At 38.5% G+C, this 18,214-nt stretch overlaps 2 protein-coding genes across 8 annotated transcripts in view; one reads left to right on the top strand and one right to left on the bottom strand.

The window, feature by feature from the left end:
• LOC107037218 (rabphilin-3A) overlaps nucleotides 1-15,072 on the top strand; it is a 20,913-nt gene extending 5,841 nt beyond the window's left edge. For 4 of the 5 annotated variants that reach the window (XM_015255647.2, XM_015255644.2, XM_015255645.2 and 1 more), the window contains exons 3-10: nucleotides 660-819; nucleotides 5,671-6,171; nucleotides 6,257-6,873; nucleotides 6,959-7,062; nucleotides 8,351-8,631; nucleotides 9,560-9,706; nucleotides 13,290-13,731; nucleotides 14,642-15,072. In XM_015255647.2, the coding sequence (XP_015111133.1) occupies nucleotides 660-819; nucleotides 5,671-6,171; nucleotides 6,257-6,873; nucleotides 6,959-7,062; nucleotides 8,351-8,631; nucleotides 9,560-9,706; nucleotides 13,290-13,731; nucleotides 14,642-14,769 (2,380 nt within the window). In that variant the 3' untranslated portion in view covers nucleotides 14,770-15,072. Of the gene's footprint in view, nucleotides 1-659; nucleotides 820-5,670; nucleotides 6,172-6,256; nucleotides 6,874-6,942; nucleotides 7,063-8,350; nucleotides 8,632-9,559; nucleotides 9,707-13,289; nucleotides 13,732-14,641 lie in introns of those variants that run through there. The other variant, XM_015255649.2, reaches the window with a different exon arrangement.
• On the bottom strand, nucleotides 14,610-18,203 carry LOC107037221 (translation initiation factor eIF-2B subunit epsilon). 3 transcript variants are annotated; one of them, XM_015255652.2, is made up of 3 exons: nucleotides 17,233-18,203; nucleotides 15,072-16,335; nucleotides 14,610-14,793 (listed from the first exon to the last, which is right to left on the bottom strand). In XM_015255652.2, exons 1-2 carry the CDS (start codon nucleotides 17,944-17,946, stop codon nucleotides 15,094-15,096), a joined length of 1,956 nt encoding a protein of 651 aa, XP_015111138.1. In that variant the 5' UTR covers nucleotides 17,947-18,203; the 3' UTR covers nucleotides 14,610-14,793; nucleotides 15,072-15,093. The 3 variants fall into 3 exon arrangements, with proteins under 3 accessions (XP_015111138.1, XP_015111139.1, XP_015111136.1); XM_015255653.2 differs by having other exon boundaries at nucleotides 15,172-16,335; XM_015255650.1 differs by lacking the exon at nucleotides 14,610-14,793 and having other exon boundaries at nucleotides 15,068-16,335.
• Between the last annotated feature and the right edge of the window lie 11 nt (nucleotides 18,204-18,214).

Raw genomic sequence — 18,214 nt, 5'->3', positions numbered from 1 at the left:
GGGGGGGGGGGGGGGGTTCACGCTGGAGCCGGAGGGAGAGGAGATCTAAAATGTCCGGAAAACACGTGACGTAACAATTGAATGCTCCCTACAATTAGTCATTTTTAGGATAATTCAATTGTTTATCAAATCTGAGAAAATCGACTTGTTAGGTTTTACTGAGCAGAAAAAAATGAAGCGAAAAAAAAAACTGAAAAAAGGTAACGTGAAAACCCACACTTTGAACCGTAATCGGAGAGTGAAATGTGATTTTGATAAAAAGTATTCTGTTAGTCGCGAATATTCAGAGAGTGACACCCAAAAATTTCCTCACAACCATATCAATTTTCTAGATTCAGAAGGATAAATTACTTTTTCTTTGACATTTCTGCCTTCATTTCAAATAAAATTCCTGAAAAGCCGTTTGTGTTCACGTCCAAGTGGATTGTTATATAGATTTTCTCATTAAACTTTGCTATCTGTGCAACAGTATGTCCATAACGGGCTGCAATTTATTTCTTGCCATCTAAAATTACAAATTGCTTTGACAAAAAATCGCTGGACCGAGTTGCGATCGGGATATGTATGGACGCATGGAAAATTATTTTATGACAGTAGAAAATTCCTCGTACTTCCTCTTTAACGGATACAATGAGATTTTTTTACGGTCAAAATTTCAGACTCAGAACAGGATGGTCCGTAAAAAGTGCATCCTTGGATTCCCGCACATACAGCGAGTACTCACGTTGCTCCCCAACCTCATGCCCAAGCGGTTTATCCTCAAGCTCTTCAAATACAAGTTTGCCGTTGAGTGACGCAGAGAGGGAGCGCATAATTCAGGTGAGGTACAATAAGCCCATTGAGACCTTCGGAAATCTCGTGGTAACTGTCCGTCAATGCACGGAGCCCTGCAAAATATCCGAAACCACTCAAGCCCACTTGTCGACTCACTACAACGAGAGCTCAGTTGAAAGATTTTTTGCATTCTCAACTGGAATTGAACACGAGGAAGGAATTAAAAGGAATTTTATAAATCCGATGGCATTCTGGGGAAAATGGAAAGAGGCGGAGAAAAATGCAGATTCAATATCTGTTAGCTTTTTAATGCATATTTCTCATTTCATTTTATATGCTGTGGTTAAAGCCCGAAGGCCGTAAATGTTATGGAGGCGCTGTACTTTGAGAACCTTTTAGTTAAAGGCAATCTCTATATGATACAGAAGAAAATACTTGAATTGAATATAAAATATATTTGAATCAAGTATATTATATACTCGAATCAAGAATAATATACTTGATTCCAGTATATTTTAAAATCAATTGGGGGATGGGCATTTCAATTCGAAGATAATTGTTTTGTATCGGGCCGGGTTGTAGCAATACCTCTTAAAGTAGTATGGTCACTCTCCAAAGTGATCGTTGAATGTCCGTCAAGAAAATCTAAAAAAATTAATCAAAAAACTATGATTTATAATTGAAAATTCTCTTTGTGAATTATAAAATTTATGAATATAAGAATTAATCGATTATTTTTATCATTTTTCACTTATTAGTCAAATAATGTACCTCCTTTGACTAGCGTCGTTTTATGTGTGCCAACGCTGTAACTTGACAGCGTAGGGAAAACGAGTTTTGATATGTCCGATTGTCTCCACTCCACTAAAGCGTCGTTGCCGCAAACACTCGACACACAATTTCCGAACACCGAGGAGCAGAAATTATTTATAACTAAAGTCCCAAACGGTCAATAATTTTCATCGATGGTCGTAAATTTTTATTTTTTTTCCCCATTTTTTTGGATTTTTTAAATAATTTAATCTTGGATTTATCATAAAAACCACCCAAAAATGTGATTTGCCCATCTGTGTTAAAATCTAGTTTTTCATTAATTCTTATCAACCATACTAAACGATCAATGTACTACAAATTGCACCAGGAGGTTTTTATTGATATTAACTTTCATAAAAAAATTATTTCACATTTTAATCTTGGAAATCGATCCGTGACCATACTACTTTAAGGTGAAACGGAACCCTTGTGTCTATATGAACTTTTAGAATTGTGATTTCTCTTGTGATTATTATTTTTTATTTATGAAACTACTTCATTGACCCAACAATGCAATGATCAAGTCCATAAAGTAATTGCATAGAAATAAAGTAATAATTGTAGGAAACACAATTCTAAAAATTCAAATAAACCCAGGGGTTGCGTTTCCCCTTAGGTATAATATAAAGGGTCGGGCACTAAGTGTCAGAATGTATGGGTCAAAAAGTGAAGGTTAAAAAATGAGGGTCAGAATATAAAAGTAAAAAAAGTGGGTATTAGGCAATAAGGGTCATATATTATGCTTTATCCCCGCTTTTAGTCCTTATACGATCCTCATTGCCTGACACCCACTTTTTTTACTTTTATATTCTGACCCTCATTTTTTAGCCTCCACTTTTTGACCTTTATATTCTCAAACTTAGTGTCTGACCCTTGTATTACACTTGAGAGCGCTTGGTACAACCCGGGCTGATACGAAATAATCATCCTCGAGTTGAAACAACCATCCTCCATTCACGTATAAAATATATTTGGATCAAGTATATTTTATCCTCAAATCAAGAATAATATACTTGAATCAAATATATTTTACACTCAATTCAAGTATATTTTTTCCGTGGATGATGATTCGTCCATTTTGCTTCCGAATGGAAGCTTGTAATCGTTCAAAATTAAGTTTCCAAATCTTTGTGTCAGGGTAAGTAAATATGGTCTAAAAAGTCTAAATATGCGATTTTTAGATGGTGTCTGTATGTATGTATGTATGTGTGTGTACTTTTTTTTATATTTTTTTTAACGCAATTTTCTTGATAGGAGCTTGATGAAATTTGATGAATTTTTCCACGGATATAGATGTTAATAGGCTCTATTCATCGAAACCAATTAAAGTTGAATTATTCATAGTCTGTAAAAAATAGGTATTTAAAAAAAAATCGATTCTTCGACGCTCAGTCCAAGAATTGTTATCAGAATCAAATAAATCATGGCTTAAAAAATCGTATTGATAGCCTTTTGATTCTATCAGAATATGATGCGGATCGCATCTATCACTGTTGATCTACAGCATATAATTTGTGACATTTTTTTTTTAATTTTTGTATGATAAAGTGGAAAAATTAACAGTCAGCAATGAAATCGTGGCTCTAAAAGATCGTTTTAATGCTTTCTCGATGAAGTACAAAGATGATGAAAGCAGCATAACTATTTATTAAGCTGCATAGTAGCAATATGAAGCTTTAGGTCATATGGAGGTCATATGAGGGTCATATATGGGTTATATGGGGTCATATAAAAGTTGTACAGGGTCATATGGGGGTTATATGAGGTCATCTGGAAGTTACCTGAGGTCATATGGTGTCATAACGGGCTCATATGGGATGATACAGGTCATATGGGGTTCATATTGGGTCATATGAAGATCCCATGGGGTTATACGCCGGTCATATGGGGTTATATGGAGGTCTATATGGGCGTTAAATGAGAGTCATATGGAGTCATATGGTGTTATAGGGTCATACAAGGATCGCATCAGCTCATACAAGAGTCTTATGGGGGCCATTCGAGATTATATAAAGTGATATGCAGTCAAAAAAAGCGTAATAAAAAATAAGAGTAGTCAATTTCAAAAATTGAGAATCCATTCGGAAGCATATTGCTAATTTGTTAGCAACATAAACTATATCCATATACAGAAAATGCGATTATCCACGTGTTTTTTTAGACAAATATGAACCTATTTGATACCGTCAATGATCTAGTTATCGGAAAAGGTCCAGTCACCAGACATTTCTGGGATTTCTGTGGCCTGATTCAATTGTATCATTAATTATTCGATACAAAATTGCTCGGATCTTCCAAACATAGCAAACAATAGCCACAAGTCAATGTTGTTCTCAATAGAAATGAAGTTATGCCGTTTTATAGATATGTGCGAAAACTAGATCTTTCATAGCATCATCCGATGAATATTATTACTATACATTCCGACTTGCTGTAAATTTGCATGCCTCATACACTTTTGCTTCCGAATGGAAGCATTGCAATCCTTCAATTTTCAGATTCTCTAATTTTCATTGGAAATTATGTAGAATGGTCTGAAACGTAAAAATACGAAGTTTGGCGACCGCACGGAGAGAAATTTTTTAGAAAAATTCTAGTGCTAGCACGGGAAAAGAGGCGCAAAGTGACGGTCAGGAAAAAAATCCAGTGCCGCCACTAGAAATTTGATTGTGGAAAACGTGAATTTTTCTCCGTATTTCTGTGAAAATTTTACGGAAATCCCCAAAAATACCAAGAAATTTTACCTTAACAGCACTAAAATTTTTCACAGCTGGTGGATTGTGATTTTTTCCAGTACTCGTACTAGAATTTTTGTAGAAAATTTCTCTCCGTGCATGTCTGCATGTATCTGCCAGCTTCCTGGAGGTCAATTTTTTAGGAAATTGGGTAATTGAGTGGCTCCAGTAATTCCAAAAAAGCTGAAATTTTGTCAGATTATAGGTCTTGACGCCTTAAATACGGCGCCCATGCCACATATGGACTCGAGAACTTGTCCTACAGGCCGGCGTCCATATGTCATATGGACCCTTTCCGTGATTAATAAAAATTCATTATCTTTCATACTATTGTAGATATTGAAATTCTAAAAATTTCCTCATGAAATCGATAAAAAAATCAACATAACACGACAACAGAAAAAAAATCAACACAACACGACTTCAGGAAGGTTAACAGTGCAGAATTGAAAATCCTTTGAAAATTTTTTTCAAACAAGTAACGAGGATTCTCTATTTATTCTCCAATTCTCCTTGTTTATACTTGCATGTGATGAGCAATTGCCCGGGGGGGTTTCAGTCATACATGGAGAGGAAAAATATTCTTGAATGACGATTTTTTTTCAGTTAAACTATGAAGATTCTTGATTTCAGTTTTTCTTTCGTGAAAAAAATATACTATACATTATAATATGGATAGGTTACCGTTTCAGAGCTACACTGTGAGAAATTTTTCGAAATTTCATGGAAAATATGGTAGAAATTCTCATGAGAGTGACATTGAATCCGATTTAAGGGAAAAATGATTATGAAATTTCGAGTTTTAGGTGGAATTCAAGGAAATCCATGAGTTTTCAGAGGAATGAGGCGGAAATTTCACCACTTGACTGAATTTTCAATGGAATATGAATATTCAGAAACAAAATGACATGAAAATTTCAATTTTTCCCTGAATTTTCCTGATTTTTCCGAATTTTCACAGGATGGTTGATCTAAAAAATCAATAATTTTATAGATTTCATTCAACCAGAAAATCAATGGAATATTTTATTGTTCAATGACAAGATTTCCTGAAATTTCAGTGGAACTTGAACACGATAAAAATTTCCGGAATTCGACGCGGAAAATTCAGACGAAAATTTTTAACAGTGTACTGAAAATAAAGTAAGTTGGCGTGAAAGTGTTGTAATCCAAAAGTATCGCGCCGATCTGACTATGAATTACTTGGAAAGTAGTATGATTGGCATATCTATTTAGTTTGTAAACTCTGTTATCCATCAAAATGCATTAATTCCAAACAGCCATCAGAACAGTCGTCATGCAACTTCTGTTACTACTGAAATCCCCATAAAATTTCCCTTTATTCCAGGTGATCCAACGAGCCGAAGCATTGGACTTATCGGAGCAAGAGCGTGTCGGTAAATTGGTTGAACGCTTGGAAAATATGAAACGAAATGTCACAGTCGTCACATCAACGAGAGCAACAAATAGAAGCTGTGGCAGCAGATGTATTCGCAATAACCGCTGCATGTGCTGTTGCGCTTTGTGTGGCGAAAAGTTTACAGTCCTGGGGGCTGGTCCAACATTGTGCCGTGATTGTAGAAAATACGTCTGTCAGAAGTGCGGAGTTGAGACATCTAGGGTATCAAGATCGTCAACAACAAACTTGCAAGCTAATCAGAGAAGAGGAACATCAGCGTCAATCAATAATCTACTGTCTGCCGAGGCATCGAGTAGTGCAAACAAACAGCTTGCACCACCGTCAAAAGTATTCCTCTGTCGAATATGTACAGAAACAAGAGAAATGTGGAAGAAAAGTGGCGCTTGGTTTTTCAAGAGTTTACCGAAATATGTTCTCCCCGAGAAGAAGGTAAATCATTTGACTATTCTCCCGTCCACTCTACGTTTTCCTCAGGAATCTCAAGAGAAAAAAAAATGTTTCCAAATCTCTCTAGAAGCCCCGAGGGAGTACTCGAAGCGCCGGATGGACTCTAACTGGGGGATCCAAGTCCCTGGAGCCTTCAGAGCACGACTCCTCCTCGGACGAAGAAATCTCCAGAAAGCCCACTCGAACTCGTTCCTTCCTTTCCTACAGTCTCTCGACAGATCCCGCTGATTTGTCCTCCCCCCCAAAACCCGAACTAGAAGTTGAAGTGCAGATCGAAGCTGAGCCAAAGCGCACCTCAGCGGATGTGCACGAAGAACCGGAAACTCTTGGACATCATCAAACGCATCACCCCCCGCAGTGTCAATTGGTTGTGCCAAGCAACTCCTCATCATCAACCTCTCCATCCTCCCCCATTTCTTCTACCTCTCCTCTGCCACCTTCAAGGTCTTCGAGCCGTCTGAGAGATCAGAGTACAAGTCAAACGTCAATATTTTACGTTCGGAATCCAGTGGGCAGCTCCGAATCAGTCAATCACGAGTCCTCTAGTCAATGTGAATCAACAAAATCATCTCTCCGAGGAAGAAAGGGCTCCAGTCAAGGTAACTCAGTTGACAGGGCGCACAGCCGTGGTTCCCTCGAGTTTTCAGACGGTAGCTCCGTCAAACATGGATCCAGACGTCCAAGGTACGTGTCACTTTGATTTTTAACTACACGGGATTTCGTACCGTTTTTTTGTTTTCTAATATACTTTAGTGATTCAACGCTCCAGTATCAACAGCAACGGGAGCAGCGAGACAGACGGGGTGCAGGTGTACAGACACGACCAAGATCGAAGTCAACAGTGGGGATATCGACGAACGGAAAGCGTCACAGGTGAGAAAAAGAGTCGCTTCCGACGGTGGATGAAGAAAGCCTGGTTGAGACANATAATGATCATGAAAAATTGCGGAAATTCCTTCACGTTGGAATCAGAAATCCATAAGATTACGATTCAGGGGTGAACCAAGAATCGGCAAATCCAGACTTCTCGACGAAATATCTGGAGAAATTCCCAAGGACATTGCCTGTAATTACATCAATCTCATCACAGCTGATAGAGAGGTAAATGTCTTCATGTATTTATTTAAAAAAAACATCCAACAATTCAATTCAAAATATCATATCCCCATAAGTGAGCGTTCAAATAGTACGTCACGCGATTAGGGGGGGGGGGGGGTCTGCATTTCGTGACGACTGTGACGGAGGGGGAGGGGGTGCTGCTTCTAAAATGTCCGAAAAACGCGTGACGTAATACTTGAATGCTCCCTGAGGTGCTAAGTGGATTTAAGCAACGCATGACAGTTTAAGGGCATTAGACATTGAGTTATCGAGAATGGGATGGAACTCGGGAATCATTTATGCCTCATTCGCTGGAGACATTCGCCATCCAACAACGGACTTCCACCTTTAATGTTTATAATGCAAAAAGGGATAAATTCAGCAGCGAATGATTTCTCTTTTGTGCTGGAAAATTTACGGATTTTGTCAGTTGAAAGTGGAACTTTGTTGAATAATTCATGTGTCTAAAATCAACAAGGGGACTGGGAACACTTTTACGCCACTGGAATGTCTATAACAGGGAGTTTTAAGTGGTGCAAAGTTTCTCGCATTCTCTTTATGGCATTTCGAAATGAGAATAATTACAGGGAATCCCTCCTACTCTGGTCTATTACTATTTCATCACCAAAGCGGAGGGAGATTCAACAATATGCATTGTACAATTTCCATCTCCCGTAGACGAATCATGTCCCTGAGTCAATTTCATATATTTCCCCTGTTGAAACATGTAAAATGCGCCCTTGACTATTTGCCCGTATGCGTTGCACAGAAAGAAATTTTAATAATACTCTACTCTAAAAATGTGATGTTTCTTCTCCTCTCGAATGTATGTGACATTTTACCTTCTGTCCAATTCCGTGAAATTTTCCACTCATGTTATTCCAAGGAATTATGTTTTTTCTTCTTCAGTATAATAATAATTATTTTTTAATGTTATTTTTATGTGCTTCTTAAATTAATAAATGTTCAATGTGATTTTATTTAATTTACTTGATTGTTTCATTGAATTCTCTTGGGTGTATCGTAATTGGGGATTGAGAGGATAAAGGGGAATTTTGAATAGGAACGGTCGAGAAAACGGAAGAAGAGAAGAACTTAGGAACTCTCGAGATAGCGCTGAGATACGAGCCAGCATCCCAGTGTCTTCATTGCAAAGTGGAGAGGGCACGGGGTCTGCGGGCAATGGACATTCACGGTCTGGCGGATCCATTCTGCAAACTGAACATACTACCGATAAGTCCAAGTACCACTACAACAAGGAGATTGAGAACCAAGACAGTGCACAAGACCCGAGATCCCGAGTTCAACGAGCAGCTCAACTTCTACGGGATCATGGAGAACGATGTAAATGTCACTGCATTAATTCAATTTTCCAACTTTAAATGGAAACCACGGACAATTTGGGAGAGTTGATAACGGCTTGGTTGGAGCCGGTTCAATTAAAACCTATTACACGGAACATTTAGAACATTTTCTGAATATACTGTAAACATTCATCCTTCTCATATCTTTTTCATGCAAACCACTTAAGTTCAAAATATGAGAAAGAAGAAGCGAATGCAGAATTTATAAACAATAACCTCAGTGTAAATTAGAATATTTCGTGGAATTTCTACTCAAAATATTGTCATTTTTGGTAGCGTTTTTAGTCAGACTTGCCCCACAGTCCTTACACCTACGACACTAGGGTGTACATAAAAGGCTAACACCTTGATTGAATTGGAAATTTTCGCGTATCTACAATAGTATAAGAGATACAGTGTTTTAAACAACTAAAATTGTTAATAACAATTGAAGCGACAATTTTTCAAACTGGTAACCAAGAAATTAGGAACAAGCGACTCCAAAAACATAAAATACAATCAAGTTGTCGTAGGCGTAAGGACTAGAAAATTTTTAAATAAATTTCTCTCCATTGAATGGAGAATCGGGTCGGCACTTCATGAACATCATTAAAGGCATACCAGGCTGTAGGATAAAATGACTGTTTCGCACTGCATTTCCCCTAGATCTCTCGCGCTTCAATCATTTATTATTTTCTATTCAATCACTCAATAATTATCGAGCCTGACATGTTGGAGTTCTCATCAATTTTTGTTACATAACTATTCAATGCCGTTAGAGAAAAAAAATCACTTTTCTTTTTGGACATTATTTAGCCAATTCGTTCACTCAGATCGATGCCCGTGTTATTTTCAATTGAGTTGATTAAATACACTTCACCGTAAACTTCAATTAAAAAACTAATTATCTCATTATTTTTTCGTTGCAGTTGAAGAGCGGAAAAGCTTTGCACATTCTGATTCTTCAGGACGATCCAGCTGGAAGGGACTTTCTAGGCGAGGCCAGATTTCCGTTGCGAGAACTACAGCCCTCTCAAACGAAATACTACAACGTATTGCTGGAGGATCATTACCAGGTACTCCCTGTTACCTGCAGAGCTCGATGAATGATGAGAAAGTTTTTCAATTTCATAGAGTGAATGAAAGTAGAAAGTGAAGAGGAATTTAATAGGAGAATACGTAAACTCATTACAAGTGGAAAATTTCAATTTACGATTAGGCCTAAAGTTTTTCCGTCATATGAAGTTTGACCTAATTTTTACTTATCAATCGAGTTTAAATGGAACGCTCAAACCATTCCTCAAGGGTGAATGATACAGTTGGACAGAATAAAAGACGTCAGATAAATATCAAAAAATATACGTATCAAACGGATTTTAATAACGAAAACAAATATTGTTTGGATTACGAATCCATGAACTGAGAGGGATGGATGATTTTCAACCTTCGTTTTATTCAATTTCATTTAATGGTTTTTATTCTCACGCTGCGGAACAATGAGTTTAGTGGAGTTATACACGGACAGAAAATTAATAGAATTGTCATAGTGAAATTCTGAGAAAAATTCTGGTGAGAGAAATATCACGTACCACGTGAAATATTCTACGAGAGCACACGACAAATTCTAGGGGGACCGCATGAAACTTTAATACGCTAATGCAGAAAATGCCGTTATCGAAATCAATTTTGAAAAATAGAAGAGGCTCGAAAGTTACCCTCCAATAGACAATTTTGCAATGATGTAATTTCTTTGAAAAAAAAACGTTTTTCCTTAATTTTTCGGTGTCTAGGACACAGCGCAGGGGGGGGGGCGTGATATAAATATGCGAGGGGTTATTCACTGGTGAAATCACTGTGTCACTCTGGGATAAAATTACATGAAATCAGTTCTGAAATCAGTTGAAATCGAATGAAATCAGTAAAATCATGTGATGCTCTCCCACAGGGGCCACTATCAATTTTTCTGAAAATTAACGAGAAAATACAAGGACCCACAAATTTTCATGTGCTTCCAGAGAATTTTTCCCTTGCCACCATAGAATTTTTGCATAGGCATGTAAATAATTCTCATGTGGATTCAGAATTTTCCCGTTACTCCCCTCGAATGCTCTCTTTTGACTCCGGTCAAAGTCAGTTGTACCTCATTTCTGGTGCTCAGCACATGAATTTTTCTTATAGGGGAGGGTGGAAATCCAATAGGAAACCCCTAGCGAATTCTCTAGAAAATTCTATTGGGTTTCTGTAGAAAATCTATCGGATTCCTGTGGGATTTCTATTTAAATTCTATTGGAAAATTCTATTAGTTTTTTGCGCTGATTCTATTGCATATTTCATACGGAAAAGTCAATAGATTTTGAATTTCTTTCTCCAGAATCCCAATAGAATTTTCTAGCTAATTCGCGAGGTTTTCCTATTGGATTTTTCCATACGTGTCAGCATTGCGCTACTAACCTGAATCGGAAATGATGGGTCAACGGGAATAACGTCATTATTTCCAATTACCCTTTTTTCTTCCAATAGGATTTAAGGAGTTTTTTTCACCAGGGAAATTTTACGGAACTGTCACAGAATTTTTCCCACGCGTTCCGTAATTTTTATGTGAATCTCGTGGAAAAATTACGATACCGTCACTTAAATTTTCTGAATCGATTCCGTAATCGGTGAGCGAATTGTGAGTTCCGCAATTTTTACTGAATATTTCTCCCCGTGTAGCAAATGTAAGACCCTTTTCGCCCAATATATTGAGTTAAGTCAGTAAGAAACATAGGAGGCAGAGTTAGTACGTGACTGGATAAATTGCAGCGGTCAGTTGGTCAAACGATCTGATCAGCCGCTACTCAAAGCGCCGCTCACGTTACATGGAAGAATAGTATTTTACCGAGCCGAAGGCGAGGGTGGTAGGCGCTTGAGTAGGAGTCCTTTACTCTACCTCCCGCGGCGGAAAATATATGACACCAAAAATAGTATATTTCGATACAAGTGCGACGGAATTTTCATGCGTGTGAAATTAGAAGCCCGAGGCGAGGTCGAGGGCTACCAATCACGCGAGCTGAACAATCCTCGTCTCACAAGTGTTGAACTATATTTTTTGCCAGTGATGTTATGTTCAACGAGTGGCGAACTGTGCCTTTTTTTGTTTAAAAGTAAACGAAAAGACACTTTTCGGCACGCGGTGAACGCAGCAGCAATGACAAAATAGTATATTTCAGTACATGTGGGGCAATTTCGTCTTTAACGTGTGTGGGGTTTACAGCATGAGCCGTAGGCGAGTGATGTAACCACACACGTCAAGGACGAAATTTCCCCACAAGTACTGAACAAAATTTTATGTCACGAAGCCTGAAACCGGCTGGATTATACACTCGACGCTTCGCGTCTCGTGTCTAATTCAGCCGATTCGACGCTTCGCGTCTCGTGTCTAATTCAGCCGGTTTCAGACATGAGTGGCATAAAATTATTTTCATCACGTTATGCGAAAAAGTTACGCTTTGCGTGCCTAAAACGTCCCTTTTCCACACATGGTGATGAAAAATATCGTTCGATACTCATGGAAAAACTGTTTTTTGGCTCGTGGAGGTTTGTAGCACGAGCCGAAGGCGAGAAGGACACTTTTCCGCACTCGTATCAAAATATACTAGTTCGTCACCCGGTCAAAAACAACTTTTCTGACTCGTGTGATTGCATTCCTCGGTATCGCCTCGGTCTGCAACCTTCACACTCGCCAGAAAAGTTTTTCCATCGCACTGTCCGTATTGGGAAGAAAAATTATGTTCATCACTCGGCCGAAATAGTTAATTTCGTTACGAGTGCGGAAAAGAGTCTTTTGGCTCGTTGGAGCACGAGCCGAAGGCGAGTGATATAATCCCACCAGCCAAAAAACACTTTCCCCACGAGTATCGAACGATATTTTTCATCACAATGTGTGGTAAAGGGACGTTTTAGGCACGCGAGAGCGTGCCTAAAAAGTTACTTTTTCGCACAGCGTGATGAAAATAACTTTTCTGACTCGTGTGATTGCATTCCTCGGCTTCGCCTTGGTCTGCAATCCTCACACTCGTCAGAAACGTTTTTTTCGACCTTATGACGAAAATAGCTATTTCTTCTGTCTGTAAACGGCGTTTGACAGACCCGAAGTATCCGTAAAACGACGTTTTACGGACAGTATGATGAAAAACCTTATTTAGTGTGCATTATACGATTCACTTCAACTTTGCTAGCAATATAATCGAAAAAGCCGAAAGCGAGTCGGCTGCAGTTATTCATTTGATCCAACGCAACCTCTTCTACAATTCTGTACATATTTATTTAGTTTGTCTTATGTCGTATCCGAAAAGGTACTTGAGTGTTTCCTATGAGTCTTATTCTGAAAGATTTCTCTGAAAAATATCTGATTTAAGCTATGAAGCTCTATTGATTTCTCATGCTTTGCCGCGGTGTTGGCGTTTTTTATGCCGTTTTTCATCTAAAATGGCTCGTGGATACGTTAACTCAAAGAACGTTAGTGGAACAAAGTTGAAATTCTTTGATGTGGCTGCATCGTACAGACCCAACCTGAAGCTTGAAATTGTTAATACCTGCTATCGGCCCAGTGGTTTCTATTGAATTTTTAATAGAAACTTTGATACACAAAGAAATGATAGTCCTTTTTTGTGGTTTCAGGTGGATCAAGAGGAGAGAGTCTGGGGCGAGGACATGACCAACGGACGCGGAGTGATAAATGTGAGTCTGAGCTACAGCACACGCCGACGAGCTCTCCTGGTGACAATCAACCGCGCCCACGATCTTCTACCAATGGACAGCAACGGACTTTCTGACCCATTCGTCAAATTGTGCCTGACAAAGGACCCAAGGGGCGACGATGTCAAACGTCCCCCGATGATACAAAACTCGAGGGAGAGCCTCGGGCGGAGACACTCCAAAAAGTCACCGATTGTGCCAAAGTGCACCGGAGTTACTCACACGACGAGTGTCAAGTGGAAGACACTCAATCCAGAGTGGAACGAGGAGTTCGTTTTCGAGACACGCCTGACAGACTTAACTGCAAATGCCCTCGTTCTGACCGTGTGGGACAAAGACTTCGGAAAGAGTAATGATTACTTGGGTGAGATAAAAAAAAATCCATTCCATTTTTTCGTCATGAAGAAAACTCCATTAGTGAAGTGCGGAATATTGTAGAATTCCGATGATGTTGACTAATTTTTATGGATTTCTCTTCTGTTGTTTCCGTTTAATTGACGTATCTTGATATTACATCATTTCGATCCTGGACTAAAAATTATGATTAATAATATTTTTCACAATCTCTTTAAATTATAACAATCCAAATCGACTTCTGGTGATAAAAATTCGGCACTCGAAATCAACACTTCACAATTAAGGGTCACAAGGGTCAAAATAAGGGACGTAAGAGTCAGAATAAGGATCAGAATAAGGGTCACGAGGTTTAGAATCAGGCTCATGAGGGTCAGAATAAGGGTCATGAGGATCAAAATAAGATCCACGAGGATCAGCTTAAGCGTCACAAGGGTCAAAATAATGGTCACGAGGGTCAAAATAAGGGTTACGAGGGTCAAAATAATGGTCTTGATGGTCAGACTCAGGCTCATGAGGGTCAGAATAAGGGTCACGAAGGTCAAAATAAGGATGATGGGGTCATATGGGGGTTGGCGAGCGGAACGAGCAGGGAGCGTAGCCCCCTAGTATGTCATATGAATGATTGGTTAACAATTGCTAGAGAATTAAAAATAAAAGTGATTTACCAGATTAAAGATTTTGGTAACTCCTTAATAGCAAGTTCTGCAAATTTTTATTATCAAACAGCGATCAATTTTTGTTTGAATATTTATCGATATCAATCTACTGCAGTATGAATTGTTTCACCAATACTATTCGTTGCAATCAAATAATAGCAAAGTAGAATTACAATGCTGCTGTTAGCACTGTTATCACATAAAATAACTAAAAATAAACTCATTTAAAAACATATTAATCAGCAAAACTAATTGTTCTAGGTGGGCTCGTTCTAAGTTGCAACAGTAAAGGCGCGAGACTCCGCCACTGGATCGATGCAATCAAGTTTCCAGATCATCGCCATCACTGCAGTCACGAACTAGCTGAGGACATTGGCTTTCACGAGTAACCCACGTCATCCAATATTCAACAACTAAAGTCAAATAAAAAAAAAACTATTATCGAAGACGTTTACCAATCAAAACGTCTGACAATATATCATTGAAAAAACTAATGAAACTTTAACTCTAAAAAGTATCGCACAATCACGTTTCCAATTTGCCTCATATGAGTTATTAAATTTCATCTCAAAGAAAGAAGAATTTTAAGCAAGCTATATCTGTTGAAATCGTTTCAAATTTGTTGACTATGTGAGTGGATAAAAAAGGGATGAGGAATGTTGAGGTCGTATTAAAGAATTCAAAATATTACAAAAAAATTAAGCTGTATTTATTCAATCCTCATCATTAGATGACGAATCCTCTTCAGCTTCTTCGAGCCACTTTATAAAAGGTTGCACAATAGATCTGACCTTAGTATTAATCGCTTCATCTCCATCGTCAGCCTCCTGACGATACCAATCCAAGATTTTCTCCTCACTCAGAATATCCTTGTCATAAAAAAGATGCAGGAGATGTTGGGCAAACGCCAGAAACTCATCGGTACTGCCTGCCACATCCTCAATTGCTCTGAGACAATCCTCCTGAGCATCCTCGGTCTTGATATAGTTCAATAGAATAGCATTGAAATAACCAATCATGACTTTGAGTGTTTTCTGATAATTTGCATTATTCGAAGTGGTTTTGGTCTCACTGAGATAATACAGTGGTAGCATCAGAATAGCTTTGACAACGTTGTACGTGACTTCCCGTATACTGACATTGTAGGCATACCTTGAGGAGTTAATTTCCAAAATTAGATTTTCACAATTCAATTTGTCCTGATATCCTCTCAGAAGGCTATCGATCACCTCAGAGAGGAACATGTGGGTATCATCTGGTAAAGGAGACTCTGCCCTTGAGTCATTTTCACTGCTAGAGTCCTCAGAGTCTGAGTGGTCCTCACTATTCTTTAACAGACTTTTTTTGAAATAGATAAATTTTTCGTCCTCTTCATTTCTCTCTGACATTTTCTTTGAGTCAACCTTACCGTTGTTATTTTGGATTATTACATCGGAGTAGGATGTTTCGGGGGGAAGTTTTACCCTTCTGGAGACTATGCATCCATCCAGGTCGACGTTTTTATGAAGGTAACTCTCTGAAAACAGAACGCTGTCCTTAATTTTACAGTCGTCTTCAACTGTCACAGCTCCTAGGAGGTACGAGTTCTCAATTTCAACGTTGTCACCAATTTTACAGCTGTCTCCTATCACAGATCGTGAGATTTTTGTATTTCTACCGAGGATACTGTTCTTTCCTACGATTGTATCTTTCTGGAGGATGCAGCCTCGTGCGAGGGTTGCTGATCTGTGTTTGTAGGTGCTTCTGGAAGAGTAGACTATTCCTCGAAGTGGTGGAAGCACTTCGGGGGCCAAGGGGTAAGCCTGACGCTGGAGAATATCTCGGGATAATGTGTGGTAAGCTAACCAGGAGGTGACGGGGAGGGCATACTCGTGGGGTTTCAAGGCCTGCCAGTAGATTCGAGAGTCCAGAATTTCTTCGTTCATGAGGACGCCTCGGATAAAGTCTTCCATTGTCTGAAAAGTGATTTTTCAATTATTCATTGGATGGACTATATAACAACGTCTATGAAATATTTTTATCAAGTTGTCCTACAAGAAATCAAATAGCCTGGTTCTATCGAGAATCCCGGTGATTCCTGGAGTAAAAATTTAGTATAAAAAATCGTAGTTACCATAATTCTGATAGGGGAGAGTAGGGCAGAATGAAACAGTGGGGCAAAATGAAAAAGTCAAAAAACGACAGTTTGACGCAATTCAAACAAAACATTTTTTTTTATTAAATTTTTTTTTTATCAACTTTGTTTTATTCTTGGGAGTACTGATGAGAATAATAATTTTCCATTCAGTAAAATGGAAAACGATTGAGAGGCTTTGACGGGAGATTTTGTTAATGAATTAATTGAAAGGAAAATGAAACAGCAATATTCAAAATCCGGAGGAAGACCCAGGAGGAGCCTCAGATGGGGAAAAAGGAAAATGTGATGCTGAATTTCAATCGTATAATCCATTGACAAAATTTTCGCCCATCAAACTGTAATCGGCCTAATCTAATCAATTGAATTATAAGACGAATAGAAAATTATTAATCTCATCAGGACTCCCAATAATAAAAAAAATAATAAGCAAAATATCATTAAACAAATTTTTTTTGCTTGAATTGCGTCGAATAGTCGATAAATCTAAAAAAGTCAAAAGTGTCCATTTTACCCATCCTCCCCTAATGATAATTTTCATTTTATAATTTATGGAATATTCAATGGAATCTCCGTCCAGAAAGTGACCTGTTTACCCTACCCCCGTCAAAAATTCATTGTCAAGATGACAATGTTTTTCATATAGAACTTAACACCCATCAATTGAAAACATATTGAACGATGCAATCATTTTCGTGATTACCCCCCTAATCTTTACCTGAAAATCAAAATTATCGGAAAAAAGTGGTAGAACAGAGGCTGAGCACATGTAAACATGGCTATCCACAAATCCAGAATTGATTTCAATCTGTTCATGCTCCAAGAACCACTCGAGCTCAAATTTAATCTTCTTCTCTTCCACTTGTGGCTTCTTATAAAACAAAACTCTCTTCTTCTGTTTATCAGCAGCAAAGAGACAAATTTCCTTGAATAAAAGTGACTCATTGGTGGAGCCCAGGTCCCTGAGGACGAGGCTTATAGCACAGCCCTTATCCTTCTCTCTCCTAGCTCTGTGTACATCCATCAAACTTGTCAGATCAGCCCTGATGAACGCATCACCACGAACGAGAATGAAATCACCCCTGATTATTCCCTTTGTATCAATGTCCCTGAGGCCATCACCGAGGGATCTGCAGCCATCGGAGATTATCAGTGATACTGATATGTCCGTGTAATTCTTACTCGAGACGTAATTTCTGAGGTGATCGATGAAATTGCTGCAGTACAGGAAAATCTCCTGCACTCCAGATTGAATTAGAGTCTCGATGAGGTAATCCAGGAGGTGGGCGTTCGCTACTGGCGTCAGAATACTCGGGTACACATTCTGCATTGGAGTCAGACTCGTGCCGAAGTCATCGGCAAGGACTAAAGCCTGGAGAACCTCTTGTTTTCCTATTTTCTGATCACCCAAATTTCCCTTCAACTTTGACATCTTCGATGACTGGTTGACTGATCCGTGACTTGTTACAATTATCTCTAGCCCTTTCTTATTTTTCCCTCACGTTAATGACTAATTATCCACTTTTAGTAAGTCCTTTAAATTTCTTTTCAAGTTTTTCTATTATTTTTAAGGAGAACAATACGGCAAACTGCCCCGAAATGTGGACAACACGTTTCTGAGGTTACGTTACATCATTTTTCTCGTGTTGTTCGTATATACTAGGTTAGGAACGTGAGGGGCACTTGAGACTTGGGTGACT

This window comes from Diachasma alloeum, unplaced genomic scaffold (genome assembly GCF_001412515.2).
Source record: "Diachasma alloeum isolate Michigan unplaced genomic scaffold, Dall2.0 Dall_scaffold_00214, whole genome shotgun sequence".
In the NCBI taxonomy this organism is placed as follows: domain Eukaryota; kingdom Metazoa; phylum Arthropoda; class Insecta; order Hymenoptera; family Braconidae; genus Diachasma; species Diachasma alloeum.
Note: the sequence above shows the minus strand (reverse complement) of the source record. Positions and strands in the feature narration are given on the sequence as shown.